Source organism: Salvelinus alpinus, chromosome 1 (assembly GCF_045679555.1).
Source record: "Salvelinus alpinus chromosome 1, SLU_Salpinus.1, whole genome shotgun sequence".
Taxonomy (NCBI): domain Eukaryota; kingdom Metazoa; phylum Chordata; class Actinopteri; order Salmoniformes; family Salmonidae; genus Salvelinus; species Salvelinus alpinus.
The window spans coordinates 43,809,862-43,829,110 of NC_092086.1; the positions used below are offsets into that span (position 1 = coordinate 43,809,862).

General features: G+C 45.1%; 1 protein-coding gene across 2 annotated transcripts in view; it reads left to right on the top strand.

Annotated features, from left to right (window-relative positions):
- The first annotated feature begins 716 nt into the window (after positions 1-716).
- Positions 717-19,249, top strand: part of LOC139577093 (protein shisa-8-like) — a 77,877-nt gene continuing 59,344 nt past the window's right edge. For both annotated transcript variants that reach the window (XM_071403896.1, XM_071403905.1), the window contains exon 1: positions 717-3,623. In XM_071403896.1, the coding sequence (XP_071259997.1) occupies positions 3,082-3,623 (542 nt within the window). In that variant the 5' untranslated portion in view covers positions 717-3,081. The remainder of the gene's footprint in view (positions 3,624-19,249) is intronic.

Sequence of the window (19,249 nt, forward strand, 5' to 3'; positions counted from 1 at the left end):
TTATGTCCCTCTCTCTCTCTCTCTCTCTCTCTCTCTCTCTCTCTCTCTCTCTCTCTCTCTCTCTCTCTCTCTCTCTCTCTCTCTCTCTCTCTCTCTCTCTCTCTCTCTCTCTCTCTCTCTCTCTCTCTCTCTCTCTCTCTCTCTCTCTCTCTCTCTCTCTCTCTCTCTCTCTCTCTCTCTCTCTCTCTCTCTCTCTCTCTCTCTCTCTCTCTCTCTCTCTCTCTCTCTCTCTCTCTCTCTCTCGCATTCTACTCTCCTTTGCTCACTCCCCTGCCTCTCCTCTCTCACTCCCTCAGTAAATCAAATCCTGCAGCACATGTTAGAGACATGCTCACACAAAGACCAGGGGGGTGCATAGGAATTAGCACAATCACACTCACACATGGACACATGCAGTCAGCACCACTGCACTCATCTGTTGAACCGAGGGGGGTTTAAAAAGAGAGAGGGGGGGAATGGATAGGGATAGAGGATGGAGGCAAGGTAAACAGAAAATGTTAGACAGGAGGTAAAATAAATGAGGGGATAAAAAAAGAAAACAGAACAGAACGAGAGAAAGGAAGAGAGATGGGGAAAGATGTAAAGAGAGAGATTTGGAAGGAGAGAGTACAAAAAACATGGGACACAGCCTAGGGAGGAGGGTGTCAGTGACAGAGAGAGGGGGGGGGGGAGTCACCAAGAGAAGTGCGCTCATTCGCTCACGAGAGCGAGTGAGAGATAGCGAGAGAGAGAGCGAGGGAGAGAGCGTGTGAGCATTTAGTCCTGCCAGAGCACAGTAGTGCAACATCAACGGAGACGGGATAAAGAAGCTCTGAGCGAGGGACAAGGAAAACAGAGGAATACACTTCTGAAGAAAAGCAAAGAGGGGATGGAATGAAAAAAAGCATCCTACTGCTGTTCGTTATCCTGTTTCATCCCATTTCTGTTGGAGATTTCCATAAGCAAAGAAACAGAGAAAACACATACATGTGATATATATTTAAAATTCCTATACATATATATCAAATTATGCCTGTTTTCACAGAAGCTGCTTTTGGGGAAGGACTGTGTTGAGGTCCCTTGCATAACAATTGGAAGATTGCTCTAATGTGCAGCATTTTGTAAAACTGTTGCATATTAATGCTTTTTGCAAATGAGCGTGATAAAAGACCACAAACAACACAAACAGCTTTGCTGCAGTCCCATTTTTGAAGGCTTCTTGAAAACAGGATTTTGCATTGCCTTTTGTTGTCGCCTCTCCAGTTATTTTGCCCTTGGAACAGGCTGGGGAGTTGAGGCTTGGGTGTGTTGAATGCATGGACCGCATTCCACAGGCTCAGTAATACCTTCCTGTATTCACAGCAGTAACGCGGCAGAAAGCCTGCTCTTTAGTTGTGTCTGAAAGAGGGAGAGGTAAGTGAGGAAAACAGAAGAAAGCAGAGAGCAAGAAACAACAACAAAAAAGCAGAAGAGAGGGATTATGGAGTCTTGGTAAATAAACGAAGACAAGGAAAACAAGGAAGGGACCAAAACAAATAAAGCAACTAACGATTGACTACAGTAAAGAAGTTGGACACTACGCAGAAATGTAATTACACCGCATGTTCGCTCAAAAGTGAGCTTCTCATAAATGTAGACTAGGGAGGACTGGACTAGACTCCACAGGCTGGGGGGATTTTTCAGCACGCTGCCCTTGTCATTCCCCTATCCCCTGCTTGGTAGCACTTGTGGGGTTCTAGTTGTCTGGCAGCAGAGCTGTATTGGTGACCCCATCTTTTTAGAATCCCTCTCAGGTGTGGTGTGGAGCCGATCCGACAGCACCAACAGAAACCCACAACAACAGAGAGTGACTGGACCCCCATCCCTCTAAACCCATTAAGCCAAACTGACACTGACGGAGCGCTGTCACCTATGGATTTGAATGTGTGTGTGTGTCTGTGAGAGTGTGTGTGTGTGTGTGCGTGAGTGTGTGTGAGAAAGGCTGCCTTCCTCAGGTTCTGAGGACCTCTTTTAAATCTGGACTAAATCATCATTTCAGATCTCATAGGACAATATTGAAGAACTGCAGGCTGTGCTTTCGCTAGAGGGAGTGGAAACAAAAACCAACATACCTTTTTTCTGGCATAATATAATATTGAAGACCAATTGTAGAATAACATCTAACTGGAATTGCACATCTGGAAAGGAAAGGAATGAGAGCATCATGTTCCACTTAGCAAAGGGATTAAAAATGGCTACAAGAAAAATAACAAAGAATCAAATGGACATTCAGTTGGAGACCAGGCAGTTGCTCGAGGCAAGATAATCTGATAGGGGAATATCAACAACTCCCATATTTATAGATTATGACAAGTGGATTATCTAGAAGTTCCAGTGCTTTGCCGTTTCCCCCACTTCAGCATTGATTAATGCTTGGCAGGGCAATTATCAAAATCTGTGTGTCCCTCTCCTAAATGAAGACGTTTACAGAAAGGAGCTTGGATCCTTGAGGAATCTGCTTTTCCGCTGGCGCTGTTGGGATTCCAAATCTCTCTGATTTACGGATAACACTTTCTTTATTGAGGGGAGATTTTTTTTAAATGCCACGGGCCAGTTCATTTCTGGGTGACACCTCCTAAACTGGAGGTGCTCCAGATTTCAGATCACATCTGCTATTGACATTTGGCAGAAAAGGGCGGTATTTTCGCAACGCTGCCAGAACTGTGTGTCTGAATCTGGGACTGAATCACTGGGGACTCATTCGTGAGGAGCAGGTTGAGATTCGGGGTTAGTTTGTTACACTTACTTGCTCATCCCCCTTCTTGATGGCAATTTATTACTTCACACTGAGCCCCCTGTAACTGAGTGCAGTTATAACTCTCAACAAGGTAATTGAAAGCTCTTATTCTTTCAGGCAGCTGCTATGAATATAGGCTAATCCATAAGCTCTCAACTCCTTTTCAAGTCTCTAGTGTGTGAAATACCTAAAAGGCTATTTTTCCATGTCAGTGTTTTGGGGCCAGTAAGAAGCCTGCATTTCTGAAGTTGGTGTTTATTGGCCTGCACCAGCTTTGAGACACTTCAGCAACTGAACAGAAGCAGCAGGTATCACAGGTATCAAACATGGCTGCCCATTCTGTGCTCATCTGCCTCGCCTTCAGCTTTCTGCTGGGCTTCACTTCACTGGGCCAGAACTCTAGAGAGGCTGGGGCCGATGCCCAGGCCACCAACCAGACGGCAGCCACCTCTGATTCTCCGGAGGCTACGCTGGCCACTCCGGTGGCGGAGGACCAGACCATCCCAATGATAGGCAGCCGCTGCCGGGGCTACTATGACGTCATGGGCCAATGGGACCCACCGTTCAACTGCAACGCGGGCGTCTACCTGTTCTGCTGCGGATCCTGCTTTTACCGCTTCTGCTGCCAGTTCAAGGTGCACAGCCTGGAGCAGGAGTCCTGCTCCAACTACGACACGCCCGTCTGGGCCAACACCGGCAAGCCGGCGGCCCCCGTCACTGAGGTGCAGGAGGAGCCCGACCGAGACCGCACCCACATGATCGTCTACATCATCTGTGGCGTGGTGGCCATCATGGTGCTGGTGGGCATCTTCACCAAGTTGGGCCTGGAGAAGAGCAGAGGTGGCCAGACAGACATGACCAACTCTAGGTAAGAGAGTAGCAGGGGTCATGGGCCAGTGGGACAGGGTGGCTGGGGGGCAGGGTGGAGGTGGTTGTGCTCTCACAAGCGATAATAGGTGTGACCATGGAGTGTTTGCGTAAAGCTATTTGTGGAGAGCCCAGACTACGGCTTCTAGTACACTGTGAGATAATCGTAGCTGTTTTTTTTTGGTGGACTATTGACATGCGCTGGCTGGCGCAGTGCCAAGGGCTAATTCTAGTTCAGCGAAAGTGAAGGGAGGGCTGGGTGTGACTGGCCGTACTATTGGTTGTTAAGAATGAGACCACAGGGATGGCGTTATTACAAGTCATTACCGGATCTCTCAATATGGGGGAAGAGGACTTCAACCACACCGGTATTATTATTGAGAGAGAAGAGGGCCCAGTCACACCCTCGCAGGTTTTGTTTTCTCAGAGGAGACAAGCTGCAGGGCTGAGGGGGTGAGAGAGAGAGACAGGAGCCTCCAATACCCGAGTCATCTGCTGTATTGATGAGCCCAATGACAAAGGCGGGGGGTGAATGGAAGGGCAATCCATTGGAGCGCGAGGCTGGGCAGCCTTAATTTCCCCTGATTTACCGTAGTGCGCAGGGTTGTTTTTACGAGTCTCGATGAAGGCGTCCTGCCATCCTACAACGGGCGGGGAGTGGGGGACAGAGAGAGGGGCAGAGGGTGGTATCTTATTGATCAGCAGGGAGAAACCCAATCAGGTCAGTCAGCCAGTTGTCCCAGTCACTGGGCCCATTGATTCACTGAGACCCCAATTTCAAGGTTGTGGGCGGCTAAAACACGCACACAAACATTGCAGGTGCCTGGGGATAGTTTTAATTACGTTACTTGAACAATAACATACTTTAATAAACTATGACTTTCCAAAGTGTTTTAGCTTTTCCTGAATGTATCTCTTGAGCCTAAGTTAAAGAGAATAGATTGATATGATTTGATATCAGAAAGGGTAGGATCACTAGTATGAGAAAAGTAATCAAATGTTTTCATGACCATGAAACTGGGCCTTTAGATCTGTGATATATTAGAGGGGAGACAGTTGTCTGTGGGAAAATGACATTCAAGGCCAATCTCTTAAGTTGTGCTGTGTGGCTCATCACAGGGGTACTGTATCTGGAATTTGCTTCTCACTGTGTGTGTGTGTGTGTGTGTGTGTGTGTGTGTGTGTGTGTGTGTGTGTGTGTGTGTGTGTGTGTGTGTGTGTGTGTGTGTGTGTGTGTGTGTGTGTGTGTGTGTGTGTGTGTGTGTGTGTGTGTGTGTGTGTGTGTGTGTGTGTGTGTGTGTGCATCCTGCGGTAAAGCTTTCTTACAGTGTAACAAAATATGTCTGGTGTTTTGTTGTGCATTTAAGGAGTAATTGATTTATTCATTCAAAATGCCTTTCAACAGCTGAATGTTATTGAATGCTGTATACTATAGCACAGTATGGATGGAAGTTAGAGTAAGATGAGCACACTTTTTAATAACAGCTTTCTGTTATCAGATATTCTATTGTTAAATGTGTAGTAAACTACCTGTGAAATTGATAATTCAAACTTTCTAAATTGGACATGTCACAACTATGAAATAACACATATGGAATCATGTAGTAACAAAAAAGTGTTAAACAAATCAAAATATATTTTATATTTGAGATTCTTCAAAGTAGCCACCCTTTGCCTCGATGACAGCTTTGCACACTCTTGTATTCTCTCAACCAGCTTCACCTGGAATGCTTTTCCAACAGTCTTGAAGGATTTCCCACATATGCTGAGAACTTGTTGGCTGCTTTTCCTCCACTCTGTGGTTCAACTCATCCCAAATCATCTCAATTGGATTGAGGTCGGGTGATTGTGGAGGCCAGGTCATCTGATGCAGCACTCCATCACTCTCCTTCTTGGTCAAATAGCCCATACACAACCTTGAGGTGTGTTGGATCATTGTCCTGTTGAAAAACAAATGATAGTCCCACTAAGCCCATACCAGATGGGATGCCGTATCGCTGCAGAATGCTGTGGTAGCCATGCTGGTCAAGTGTGCCTTGAATTCTAAATAAATCACTGACAGTGTCACCAGCAAAGAACCATCACACCACCTCCTCCATGCTTCACAGCGGGAACCGCAAATGCGGAGATCATCCATTCACCTACTCTGCGTCTCACAAAGACACGGCTGTTGGAACCAAAAATCTCCAATTTGGACTCATCAGACCAAGGACCAATTTCCACGAGTCTAATGTCCATTGCTCGTGTTTCTTGTCCCAAGCAAGTCTCTTCTTCTTATTGGTGTCCTTTAGTAGTGGTTTCTTTGCAGCAATTCGACCATGAAGCCTGATTCAAGCAGTCTCCTCTGAACAGTTGATGTTGAGATGTGTCTGTTACTTGAACTCTGTGAAGCATTTATTTTGGCTGCAATTTCTGAGGCTAGTAACTCTAATGAACTTATCGTCTGCAGCAGAGGTAACTTTGGGTCTTCCTTTCCTGTGGCGGTCCTCATGAGAAACAGTTTCATCATGGCGCTTGATGGTTTTTGCAACTGCACTTGAAGAAACTTATCAAACTTCTTGACATATTCCGCATTGACTGACCTTCATGTCTTAAAGTAACGATGGACTGTCATTTCTCTTTGCTTTTTTGAGCTGTTCTTGCCATAATATGGACTTGCCATAATATGGTCTATCTTCTGTATACCAACCCTACCGTGTCACAACACAACTGATTGGCTCAAACGCATTACGAAGGAAAGAAATTCCATAAATTAACTTTTAACAAGGCTCACCTGTTAATTCAAATACATTCCAGGTGACTACCTCATGAAGCTGGTTGAGAGAATTCCAAGAGAGAAACACATCGGCTGGTGTGTTTACGGACATATTCAATCAATCCTTATCCCAGTCTGCTGTTCCCACATGCTTCAAGAGGGCCACCATTGTTCCTGTTCCCAAGAAAGCTGAGGTAACTGAGCTAAACGACTACCGCCCCGTAGCACTCACTTCCGTCATCATGAAGTGCTTTGAGAGACTAGTCAAGGACCATATCACCTCCACCCTACCTGACACCCTAGACCCACTCCAATTTGCTTATCGCCCCAATAGGTCCACAGACGATGCAATCGCAACCACACTGCACACTGCCCTAACCCATCTGGACAACAGGAATACCTATGTGAGAATGCTGTTCATCGACTACAGCTCAGCATTTAACACCATAGTACCCTCCAAACTCGTCATCAAGCTCGAGAAACCTGGATCTCGACCCCTCCCTGTGCAACTGGGTACTGGACTTCCTGACGGGCCGCCCCCAGGTGGTGAGGGTAGGTAACAACATCTCCACCCCGCTGATCCTCAACACTGGGGCCCCACAAGGGTGCGTTCTGAGCCCTCTCCTGTACTCCCTGTTCACCCACGACTGCGTGGCCATGCACGCCTCCAACTCAATCATCAAGTTTGCGGACGACACTACAGTGGTAGGCTTGATTACCAACAATGACGAGACGGCCTACAGGGAGGAGGTGAGGGCCCTTGGAGTGTGGTGTCAGGAAAATAATCTCACACTTAACGTCAACAAAACAAAGGAGATGATTGTGGACTTCAGGAAACAGCAGAGGGAGCACCCCCCTATTCACATCGACGGGACAGTAATGGAGAGGGTAGTAAGTTTTAAGTTCCTCGGCGTACACATCACGGACAAACTGAATTGGTCCACCCACACAGACAGCGTTGTGAAGAAGGCGCAGCAGTGCCTCTTCAACCTCAGGAGGCTGAAGAAATTCGGCTTGTCACCAAAAGCGCTCACAAACTTCTACAGATGCACAATCGAGAGCATCCTGTCGGCTGTATCACCACCTGGTACGGCAACTGCTCCGCCCACAACCGGAAGGCTCTCCAGAGGGTAGTGAGGTCTGCACAACGCATCACTGGGGGCAAACTACCTGCCCTCCAGGACACCTACACCACCCAATATCACAGGAAGGCCATAAAGATCATAAAGGACAACAACCACCCGAGCCACTGCCTGTTCACCCCGCTATCATCCAGAAGGCGAGGTCAGTACAGGTGCATCAAAGCAGGGACCGAGAGACTGAAAAACAGCTTCTATCTCAAGGCCATCAGAATGTTAAACAGCCACCACTAACATTGAGTGGCTGCTGCCAACATACTGACTCCAGCTCACTTTAATAATGGAAATTGATGGGAATTGATCAAAAATGTATCACTAGCCACTTTAAACAATGCCACTTAATATAATGTATATGTATATACTGTACTACTGCATCTTGCCATCTTTATGTAATACATGTATCACTAGCCACTTTAAACTATGCCACTTTATGTTTACATACCCTACATTACTCATCTCATATGTATATACTGTATTCGATACCATCTACTGCATCTTGCCTATGCCGTTCTGTACCATCACTTATTCATATATCTTTATGTACATATTCTTTATCCCTTTACACGTGTGTGTATAAGGTAGTAGTTGTGGAATTGTTAGGTTAGATTACTCGTTGGTTATTACTGCATTGTCAGAACTAGAAGCACAAGCATTTCGCTACACTCGCATTAACATCTGCTAACCATGTGTATGTGACAAATAAAATTTGATTTGATTTAGATTTGATTTGATTTGAGAATGCCAAGAGTGTGCAAAGCTGTCATCAAGGCAAAGGGTGGCTACTTTGAAGAATCTCAAATATGAAATACATTTTGATTTGTTTAACACTTTTTTGGTTACTATATGATTCCATATGTGTTATTTCATAGTTTTGATGTCTTCACTATTATTCTACTATGTAGAAAATAGTAAAAATAAAGAAAAACCCTTGAATGAGTAGGTGTGTCCAAACTTTTCACTGATACTGTACTTGTGTGAGATACTGCTCAGCTTGGGAGAGTTTACCATCACTGTACCACTGCTTGCTTTGATTACAAGACACAGGTCCCATCATACCCTCAGCAGTTTAATGACCATTTTTATTCAAACCTCTTGCGTTTGAACCGCAGCCCAGGCCTCTGTGCAACCTTGTTCCCCTGTACCACGGTTCCCCTGTACCACGGTTCCCAAGAGGGTACATGTGTGTGTTTGCCCCACCACAGCTAGCCTCATAGTCTTCAGCACACATTGAGTGAAATGCAGCACAGAGCTATAAAACATGCATCATGTCCTTTAATGCGCTGATTCCGTCTCGGGTAGAGAATTATTAATGTGCCAAGCCAACTTCAACTCAGCTAATCTCGTGCATGGCTTAGTCTGATGTGGATGAGCGGGGAGAGAGTGCTTTGCGTTTCCCTCCAGATTCAGATATCGAACTGGAGGGGATTTATGGCCCACACCATTAGCTCCTGACGTTTATAGCAGGTTGCTCATGTATGTGCAGCACAGCAGGCTTAGTCCCTCATCGAGGACAAAACATTTCATAGTTTGAAGGGTGAAATATTTCAGCTTTGTCTCAGCTTTAAAAAATGTTCTGTGTGCTTACAAGATGCTTTTACTTATCAGTAAGTGGCTCACCTGTTTAAATCCTTCACATAGGCTATTCCATTAATGCGGCTGGATGTTCATTTTGAGCAATTCAGCTGAAGTGTTATTCTCAAGGGCACGGCAGCAGCCTGACCCACCCGGAATCTTAACAACCAATACTTAGAATACTATTCTAACAATTTCCACCACTGCTCTTGATCATTCATAGCCAATGATTGCCTGGCTACCCATCCACATCGCTCCGCCCAACGGATGTTTCTTCTCCACGATGAGTCTGGATTTGCCTCCCTCCCTCCCCGCCGATTTCTAGAATGCAAAACAATTCTGACCGCTTTGATTGGTCCCAGACAGCGGTGGGTTGGGCCAGAGCCGGCCTAGATGATGACATTATCAAATTTGACACTGATTGGTTAGACCCGTTAGAGACGATCCAATCGCTGATGAATTTGTTTTGTACAAGGCCCCTCATTTTGAAGTCACACAAATTACTTTAGGATGGAGGTTTTAAACTGAATGTATGTAGTGATCGATAGAGCAGTGGAATTAAATTCATGATGAGTCATCAGGCAAAACCAATGCCAGCTTTGAAGAACAGAAAAAAATATGCAAATATTTGAAAACAGAATTTTCTTTATGTGTGGTTGCCTTCACAAATTAAAAGGGCAACAATTGATGTGAAGTATATTCCTACAGTAGTCTTTAACAGGGGATTTAACATTATGAATATCGTCACCTCTTTCTCCACAGAGGTCCCTGGTGCATATGTAAAACAACATTCTATGCCCTATTATTTTCCACTACGCACTTAACACAAAAACCAAAATAAACACTTTGATGCTTTCTTGAACAACAAAATAACCTCCCTCCCGCAGTGCAGAGTCAGACCAGATTATTTATCTTATGAGCCCACACATTCGGTGTAGCTGAGCGAAGAAAGAATCTAACTTTATCCAATTAATAATGCAAGGGCGCTTGTATGGAGCCATGCGTCGTCTGCGGCTGGCCTTGTTGTCCCTTGGGACTGAGGCCACTGTCCGTCACTTCATGTCAGTCACTGCGCACTGAGTGTACTTTGGTGTTCGATAACGCTCTATTGGAAAATATGAGACCTTAGACAGTGTTTCACTGACAGCCAGGAGCTCGTCTGATTTGTGGATCTACTCAGTGAGCAACAGCAAACCAACAGAGACAGTGAGGGGTTGAAATATTGTTTCTTGGGGACAAACACTGCCATCCATCTTTTGAGGCTTGAACACAGAAACTCTACAGAGGAATACATACGAGGGCACAGCCATTATGGCTCTGGTGTGGACACTGTACTCAGAGATGCCAACAGGTGAACGACTTAAGGCTTGAGTGAAAAAACTGGTTCCAGTGTAGAGCAGTCATGCACAGCCTTCTATTTACTCTCTGTGGACACCCACCTGCTCACACATGCACACACGTACACAAAAACACACGTGTTCATTATAAGTGATTCTGTGTGCACTTCACGCAAACATTGGCAATGCACCACTTACATAAATACACCAGCCGTACACCTATGAAGAAAGACATGGTTGCTAACATGTATCAGGGCTCAACGCTTGTCCTATACAAAACGTTAAGAACGCCTTCCTAATACTGTGTTGCCCCCTTTTGCCCTCAGAACAGACTCAATTCGTCAGGGCATGGACTCTACAAGGTGTCGAAAGCATGCCCATGTTGACTCCAATGGTTCCCACAGTTGTGTCAAGTTGGCTGGATGTCCTTTGGATGATGGACCGTTATTGATAAACACAGGAAACTGTTGAGCGTGAAAAAGCCAGCAGGATTGCAGTTCTTGACACAAACCGGTATGCCTGGCACCTACTACCATACCTCGTTCTAAGGCACTTAAATCTTTTGTCTTTCCCATTCACCTTCTGAATGGTACACGTTGAATTGTATTTAACAAGTGACATCAATAAGGGATCATAGCTTTCACCTAGATTCACCTGGTCAGTCTATTTCATGGAAAGTTCAGGTATTCTTAATGTTTTGTATACTCAGTGTAGATAAGTTGTCCAAATGGACAAAATCAATGAATTACTCCTATCAGAATTGGATAAGAGGCCAACATTGTAATAATATTCTAATCTTTTTTTCATGTTCTAGGGAGTTTTTCTCAAAAACCCAACATTAGCCCAAATTTCGTCAACAAGAGGTACAACATTACAAATATTTTGTGAGATAATTAACTTGCTATCTGTAATATCGTATAGCTTTGGAATTGTGATATTATGTACTTTCGAGGAAAATAGGCACGTCGACATTTACACTGACTTTGAGAAGGGATTGCGCGGCGATTAGCTTAGCAGCATGACAACGTGAACACGATTGGTCGACAATCTGCTGTGTGGGGCGCTATACATTGGATTCCTATCTCCTTTCTATGCACCCTAGACTAAAGAGGCAGACAATTAGGAAAAATGTGCTCGACCCTAAATTACTAATTTCTCGAGGTAGGAATATCGCAAAAATATGATCAATGACTTATTCGAGAGAAGACTTCCTCCCGAGTTATGATATTGGCCAGCATTGAAATCTGACATGTATGATAGATGTTTTCACGATCTAAAACTCGTATTCCTATTAAATTCCAGTGTAGTGAGAGCGACTTTATCACAGTGCTATGTCATACCGGACAGATTCCTGCATGCTTGAACGCCAATACACATGAAAACATGAAATGACCCAGGAAATCGATGGAACATCGCTCAGAGATGAAAAAAAACAATATAATATCCAAAACGGGTGAACCTTTCCTTTAAGGGGGGCATTTTCCCCCAAGCTACCCTAACCCATGCTAGTTGATGCATCTTCAGAGCTCCCCTCTTTCTTCATTTCTAATGGATATTTTCATCTCTGTCACATGCGCTTTTGAGGACAGTGTTTTCCTGGTTGCATTTTGGAACATTCACACGTAGCCTAGTCATGTGCTCATTGTTGAGCTTATAAAATGAAGAAATGCAACTTTATCAACATTTTAAGCTAAACGGTCTGATCTGTTGCATCAGCCTCATTGATTTTTTACATTTCTTAATGTGCAGTGGTTGTATGAATTTTGGATCTGTCATCCCAAAACTGTCCCAGAGTCTGAACCGTAGACATATTTCTATTGTCCAGGGATGACGGGATGCCCTTAATTTTGAGCCCTGGTTGTAATCGTAATGTTGCAATATTTTATAGGCTTCCAAGTGTGGCCAACCATCCTCCAGGAGAGCCTTAAAGGGGCAGTGTTGTATTTTGAATTTTGAATGTGACAGGCTTCAATATGCAAAGAAGCCAAAAAGCAGTGTAGCCTACATTTTTGTCTGATTCTCTATGGTAAGGAAGATAGCAATGCATTTTATTTTGTAAAGTGGTTCCTAGCATCATACAATGGTGTTCAAATGGTGTTAGACCATTTTCTTTTACTTGACCTTTGAACAAGTAAAAAATCTGTCCTACTAAAAAATGTAATGTCAAGCCCTGATGTATGCACACAAACTCATATGCCTGCACACACACACACACACACACACACACACACACACACACACACACACACACACACACACACACACACACACACACTGATAAAAAACTTTTGACAGCAGGTGGTCCCCAGGCTTTTCCTTTAGCCTTTTCTGGTATATCACTCCACACTTCAAATTGTCCTGTCCCTTCACTCCCTTCATCCAATGTCTCTATCCTTTACTCTCCCACCCCTTTCTGGTGGCCCCCTGTGCGCTGTCTGTCGCTCCAGATCAGGTCGGGGGAGCGGTCCATAAAGCAGTCAGGAGAGATGGGAGAGGCTGCTGCTCCAAAGTGGATTTTGCATTAGGTGTGTCCTGGATACGGTGGGACTGGGACCACCTCCAGGGTGTAGGTAATGAGTGCAGGCAGGGACGCTCAGATGTGCTATGTGCACGGCATTAGTTACAGTCTTTTCCACACATACACACACGCGCGCGCACATGAACATATAATATACAAACAAAATGTGTTATAGTCCAATAAAACCAAACTCAAACTGTCTGCTAGCACTAATAAGCCCTAGAACACCTAGACACCACAGGAGGGTGGTGGCACCTTAATTGAGGAGAACAGGCTCGTGGTAATGACTGGAGTGGAATAGGTGGAATGGTATCATTCCATTTGCTCCGTTCCGGACCTTTATTACGAGCTGTTCTCCTCTCAGCAGCCTCCACTGTTAGACACTGTTAAATGCTCCCACTTTTACTACACCGAGATTTTATACAGAAACAACCCCAGAACATTTTATCTTACAACCACACATCCTAGGCTTTGTGGGAGTGACATCACGTAGAAGGCCACACCACACCCCAGTGCAGAGCTTCACAGTGAGAGCTGCAGAATACTGAGGACCGCAGCTCAATTGTTGCTGCATTATCCCAAAGCTACCTCTCACACACATTATCCTAAAGGCAAACTAACACAGCATAGATATCGGCACCAACAAGACATGACATTTACTAAAACTGTACTACAACGTGGTTTTGACTTGAATTTGAATGTCAGTAGATAACTCTTGATAGTAGGCTTTTTGTATACGTAACTAGAGACTAACTGCTAAAATACTGTATTTTTCGTTGTGAGACAAGCCGTTTGAGTAGATGGGACATGTGCATAGTAACACATAACACTACAGTAATAATTCAGTGTAGGCTTTGCAAATAGTGAGGACTACAAACTGCCATTATGTGTGTGTATGTGTGTGTGTGTCTGTGTGTGTGTGTGTGTAGAGGGTGCATATGATTGTGTATACCAGCGGCTGGGACATGCAGTACAGCCCGGGTCCTGTTTTCACTCGACTGGGCCGGGTAATGGGCAAGACCAGGGAGGATTGACACAGTGCCCAAGCCACAGTGACAGAACATCAACAGCTAACTTGTAGCGATTTGTTGGAGCGGACTCAGTACCAAGCACTATCGGAGCCTCAGTCTTTATCTGACCAGCAAACCCCAAACCCATCAGTTTACCCTCCGATCCATCCTCAACCCTCTCTCCATCCTCTCAGTAATCACCTAGGCCCTTATCGTTCACACCATCGGCTAGAGCCTAAAAAACACAGCAGACACAAGAAAAAACAAGAGAGAGATGAGTATCAGTGAAACTCTGCTCGGGCCTCGAGGGGGAACCGGGCAAAGCAGCGTGCTTCTTTATTTTCCTTTCATCTATTTCTCCCTCTCTCCCTCTCTCCCTCCCTCCCTTCCCCTCGTTCCCCCTCGTTCCCTCCGCTCCTCCACTGCTCATTCATCCTGAACTCTTCGGTGGTGTTAGGGACAGCAGTGTGACTGAAGGCCTTTGTGAGACCAAATGCCGTGTAAATGGTTGCAGTGACAGACCCGTTAGGGTTAATTTGCTGTGGTGGAGGGAGACCAGAGACTGACTGACCCCACTGCAGGGAATAACGACCCCGGGGTAGGACCGGCCATGGCTAGATCTGTACACTGGTACTGATTTATCTTTTGTCCATTGTACCGTGTTCTCATTTCAAGCTAAATGTACAGAATGAAAGAAGAGCATGGGCTGTAAAGCACACATTGAGAAATATTAGGCTTCAATATATAGGCTTCAACAAAATCTCTCTTTCAAGGCCTAAAGCCTCACCTGAATGTGGATGTCCACTCTCAAAAGGGCTTGAAGAGTAATGCCCGTCTGTCTGGTATAATCACCCCGGCAGTTTCTCACTTTTTTGCTGGAAAGCTGCAGTCATTCATCTTGACTGGGCTAGATTTCCCTCACGATCTCACTCCGATGTTTGCTGAGGCTTTGGTGCACTGTGATTGATGGCCAGGCAAACCCACGGCTGGTGCAGACAACCCCGGTAATTATAGTCTCTCCAGCCGGTCTGGAGACGCTCCCAGAGTTGGCCCCTTGTCACCCAGGGGGCACTTATGTTTGAGGTAGGTTATATCTCTAATATCTCCTATATCAAAGGGAGGAGGTCTGGACAATCAAGCATTAGCATGGGGGATCCAAGTGGTTAAAAATAGCACTCAGTTCCATCCAATGGTGTATCTTATGAGATCTGAATGGCGGGCGGAGGCATCTGTTTCTGTGGATTCAGTTTAAAAGGAACTTGATACACTTCTTAGATCCTCAACGTAGTGAAGGGGTCAAAACACCATCTCTCTGATCTTAATCACTCCTTTCATCTGTTTCAGGGCTCTTAATGACGATTAAGACTTCCTTAGTGTGATAATGATTAAATACACTGTACACCACTGCACCTAAATCCTTAAGCACCTCCTCAATAGTGATGCACGGGTCAACTCAAAACCACAGGGCCCATGGGTTTCAGCAGTGTTCAGGAATGTATTTTTAATCAAGTTTTATATTCTAATACACCTGCAAGATATTTACTAGAAGTACATCCCTTTTCACTTTAATGATTTGTCATTATGATACTAACTCTACTACCTCGACTCTTTTAATTCAAAATACCATGTAAACACTGCCCTTCACACGCCATAAACAATACTGCTTTCCTACTCCGGAAGTGCATTGTACATTGTACACACAGTGGCGTTCAGCAAAAGTGGTACTGTCAATACTGTTATGCATACTAATTACTCTGCGGCCATATCAATGTAGCCAATGACACAGTGTCACAATGACGCAACAGTCAGATCAGTGACAGAGGGTTCCCACACTGATAGCTACTGTATGTGAATGAGTGTGTGAGAGAGAGAGAGAGAGAGAGAGAGAGAGAGAGAGAGAGAGAGAGAGAGAAAGAAAGAGAACGAGAGAGAGAAAGAGAAAGAGAGAGAGAGACAATGTGCCCTTGAGCTAGACACAGGACACAATACAATACTCCCATTGTCCCAATGAAAAATAAGAAGTCAATGAGAAGTGACATGAAAACTGAGATTCTGCATGTGGAGTAGATGACCAAGTACAACTACACCAACGACCACACCCCCCCCACCCCAACAGCACCATGGCCAACCCCATGTGGTTGTGCATATGCTGCTGTTTGATCCTTAAATGGAAGAGCACATAGAGATACTGTGTTACATAACATGGGACTTGGCTTCAGTGAGAAGAAGAGAGAGGACCATCGGAGAGATGAGAGGACTTTTAATTTGATCACTCTGTTGCAGGAGAACATGTCAAACTTGTAGTGTATTTGAGGTTTAAAAAGGCTTCTGAAGTTTGTAATTTCCACTTTGAAATTTCAGACTTGATTCTCTCCTTACGAAAAATGTATTAACCTCTACAAAATGTCCATTCATTATAATCCACATAATAATTCACATTTCCTGTTAGTGCAGGATTGTTTTCCTGCTGTAGCAAACTGGCTCAAATTAAGATCCTACATCTGTATAAGAGATCAAGCCCAGAGGACACCTCCTCCCTCTCCTCCTCCTCCTCTTCCTCCCTCTCTTTGGCAGAGCTAAAGCACATGCTTTTTGATTACCAAAGAGGAGTTGTGCGTCTTGTGTCCTTTGCTGCCGGCTCTCAATGTGACTAACCCCCTTCTCTCCTCCACTGACCTCACCCCCTCCTTCCCTCACCCCCTTTCTACCCACATCCCCCTTACGTTCACAAAGCATCAAAAAGAATGTGAGTCACCCTGACATGTGTTGCGGGGCATTCGCATTCAGAGCACATAGATCTGCCCTCCGCAGAAAATATAATGATAAACCATGAGAAGGACTGCTCTGTCTCTTTCTCTGGCAGTGGGAGACTTTTCAAAAAAGCCCTCTGTCTTCCACACCACCCTATTCACACACTTCTGAGAGCCGTCCTCTTCTAGATGCAGCAGCCTTCAATTCAAAACCAATCCTCAGTTTTTGGCAGGTGCAAAGACTGTACAAGTCTGTACAAAAACAGGATGTGTCTGTTGTGTGTCTCGACAGACATTATCGTTTTCTTCTCTCATCCTAGTGCATTCCATCTGCTCCAAATACCCTCACCACCACAAACATGAACAGACATTACTGTGGCACGTGTAAAAACAACAAGTCCCTCCTTCCCCTCCTATTTTGAGTGTTCTTTTCCCCCTCTCTTGTCTGATGTAGCGTGTCTCTTTGCTTTCTCCCAAAACTCTTTCTGACGTCTGCAGCCCTGAAGAGCGATGAGTGTATGATGTGCTCACTTAGTTTGACACGGGGGCAAACACAAAAACACGCAGGAAGAAAAACATACTTAACACTAAATCACTGGACAAATACAGCACCTGCATGCAAATTAACATGCACACAACTTACGTACACAGTTGTCACGCGTACATTATTAAAGCGCACGCACGCACACACACAGACACACACACACACAAACCAAAAATACAAATACACCAGGTCTCCTCAGCAAACAGATGGATGCTCTGCATTACAACAGGTCACGAGACCAAGCATATGAACTGCTCCTCTGCCAGCGGCGCTGTTTTATTTAACCACTGCTCTAAACGTGATCCCTCGCTCCGTGTGACGCAGAGCACTTGACAATTGTGTATGTGCTGTCTGAGCCGCCGTGACACGTTGGGCTGGCCACCTCTTTATGAGCTTGGGGACCGTTGGTCCAAATGACTCTGTCTGGCTTGGCTGGACTGGCCTCGGCCCAGTTTGGTTTAGCTGTCGGTAAGTGTGTTTCTGTTTGGTTGAATATTTGGGTGTGGGTGTGAGAGGATGTGTGAGCTGACCCTGGCTACACAGAGCTGTGTTTGGGTAAACAGCGGGACAGCCCTGCGAGAAGACTGCATAAAGGACTATTGATTGTGAGTGGGAGATGTCAGCATGCTGCGGGAGGGACTAGCCATAAATCCCCTTAATGACGGGATACATTATCAACGGCTTAGCAGGTGGGACAGTCATCACTTAGAGGAAGAGAGGCAGAGAGAAAGGAAGGAGAGAGAAAGATAAGAAATGAAAGAACGAGGGATAATATGAAAGAGATGGAGTGAGGGACAAGGAGATGAAAAGGGAATGGCAGAGAGCGAGCGAGAGAGAGAGAGAGAGAGAGATATAGAGGAGGGGGTGTGCTCTGGGATATTTGACACAAACAGACAGAGTGAGTGGGGGAGTACGGTAAAGCTGGTTCAGCCCCTTTAGCAGGATATTGCATATATTAGCATTTTAAAGCACTAACATGATTGCTTTATCATCTCCTGGCTGTGAGTGGCCATGCCTGCCATAGAACAAAATGTACCGGCTGCCTTCACACATCTTGACTTTTAGCGTTGCTTGCTAAATGTATGTTTTACAGTATACAGTAGATGCCAGTACACAAAATATGTGTGCAAAATGTAGGAATGCAGGTATGCGTATGTTTAACTCTTTAAAGATGCTACAGTTTGCCTCCACATTTGTCTTAAACTATGTCACTGTGTGCCTCTGTAGAAATTGACAACTTTTTAAGCCAGTGTATGTTTCTGTGTGTAAAAGGCCAAATCTGTGTTTTTCTGTGTGTCTGTGTGTCTGTGTGTGTGTCTGTGTCTGTGTCTGTGTCTGTGTCTGTGTCTGTGTGTGTGTGTGTGTGTGTGTGTGTGTGTGTGTGTGTGTGTGTGTGTGTGTGTGTGTGTGTGTGAATCAGAGGCCAGTTTGTCATATTGTTGCTCCAGAGCCCTGATCCAAGCTGACAGGTGAAGCTGAGCGCAGCTAAACAGCACACGTAACAGGGAAGGAGGGAGAGAGAGAGCATGAGAAAGGGAGAGAGAGGGAGGGTCTGTGGGAAAGTGGAGATTAACTATAGAAGGAGATAGAGGTTAATTGGCATGTTATCAGAGGTTACTGGTGGATGTTCATTTTTCATGTCTACATTTTCTCTCCTGTGGCATTCTGTTATTGTCTCTTTAAACTCATTTGTCAAGGCATGAATATTATTGTCATGCCAATCAGTCACTATGAGGGGAATGGAGTCACACAGAGGACGGATACTCAATTTAATTGCTGAATGACTGTAGCATACCGATACAGTCAGTGAACATAGCTCAAGGACTGCATGGAAGACCAGAGAGTGGGGAAGAGAGAGAGAGAGCGAGAGAGCGAGAGAGCGAGAGCGAGAGCGAGAGCGAGAGCGAGAGAGAGAGAGAGAGAGAGAGGAGGTTGGACAGGTTGATAAATTACAGTCATTGATGTGACCCACCCAGTAGATACACATCACTCATGTAGAAAG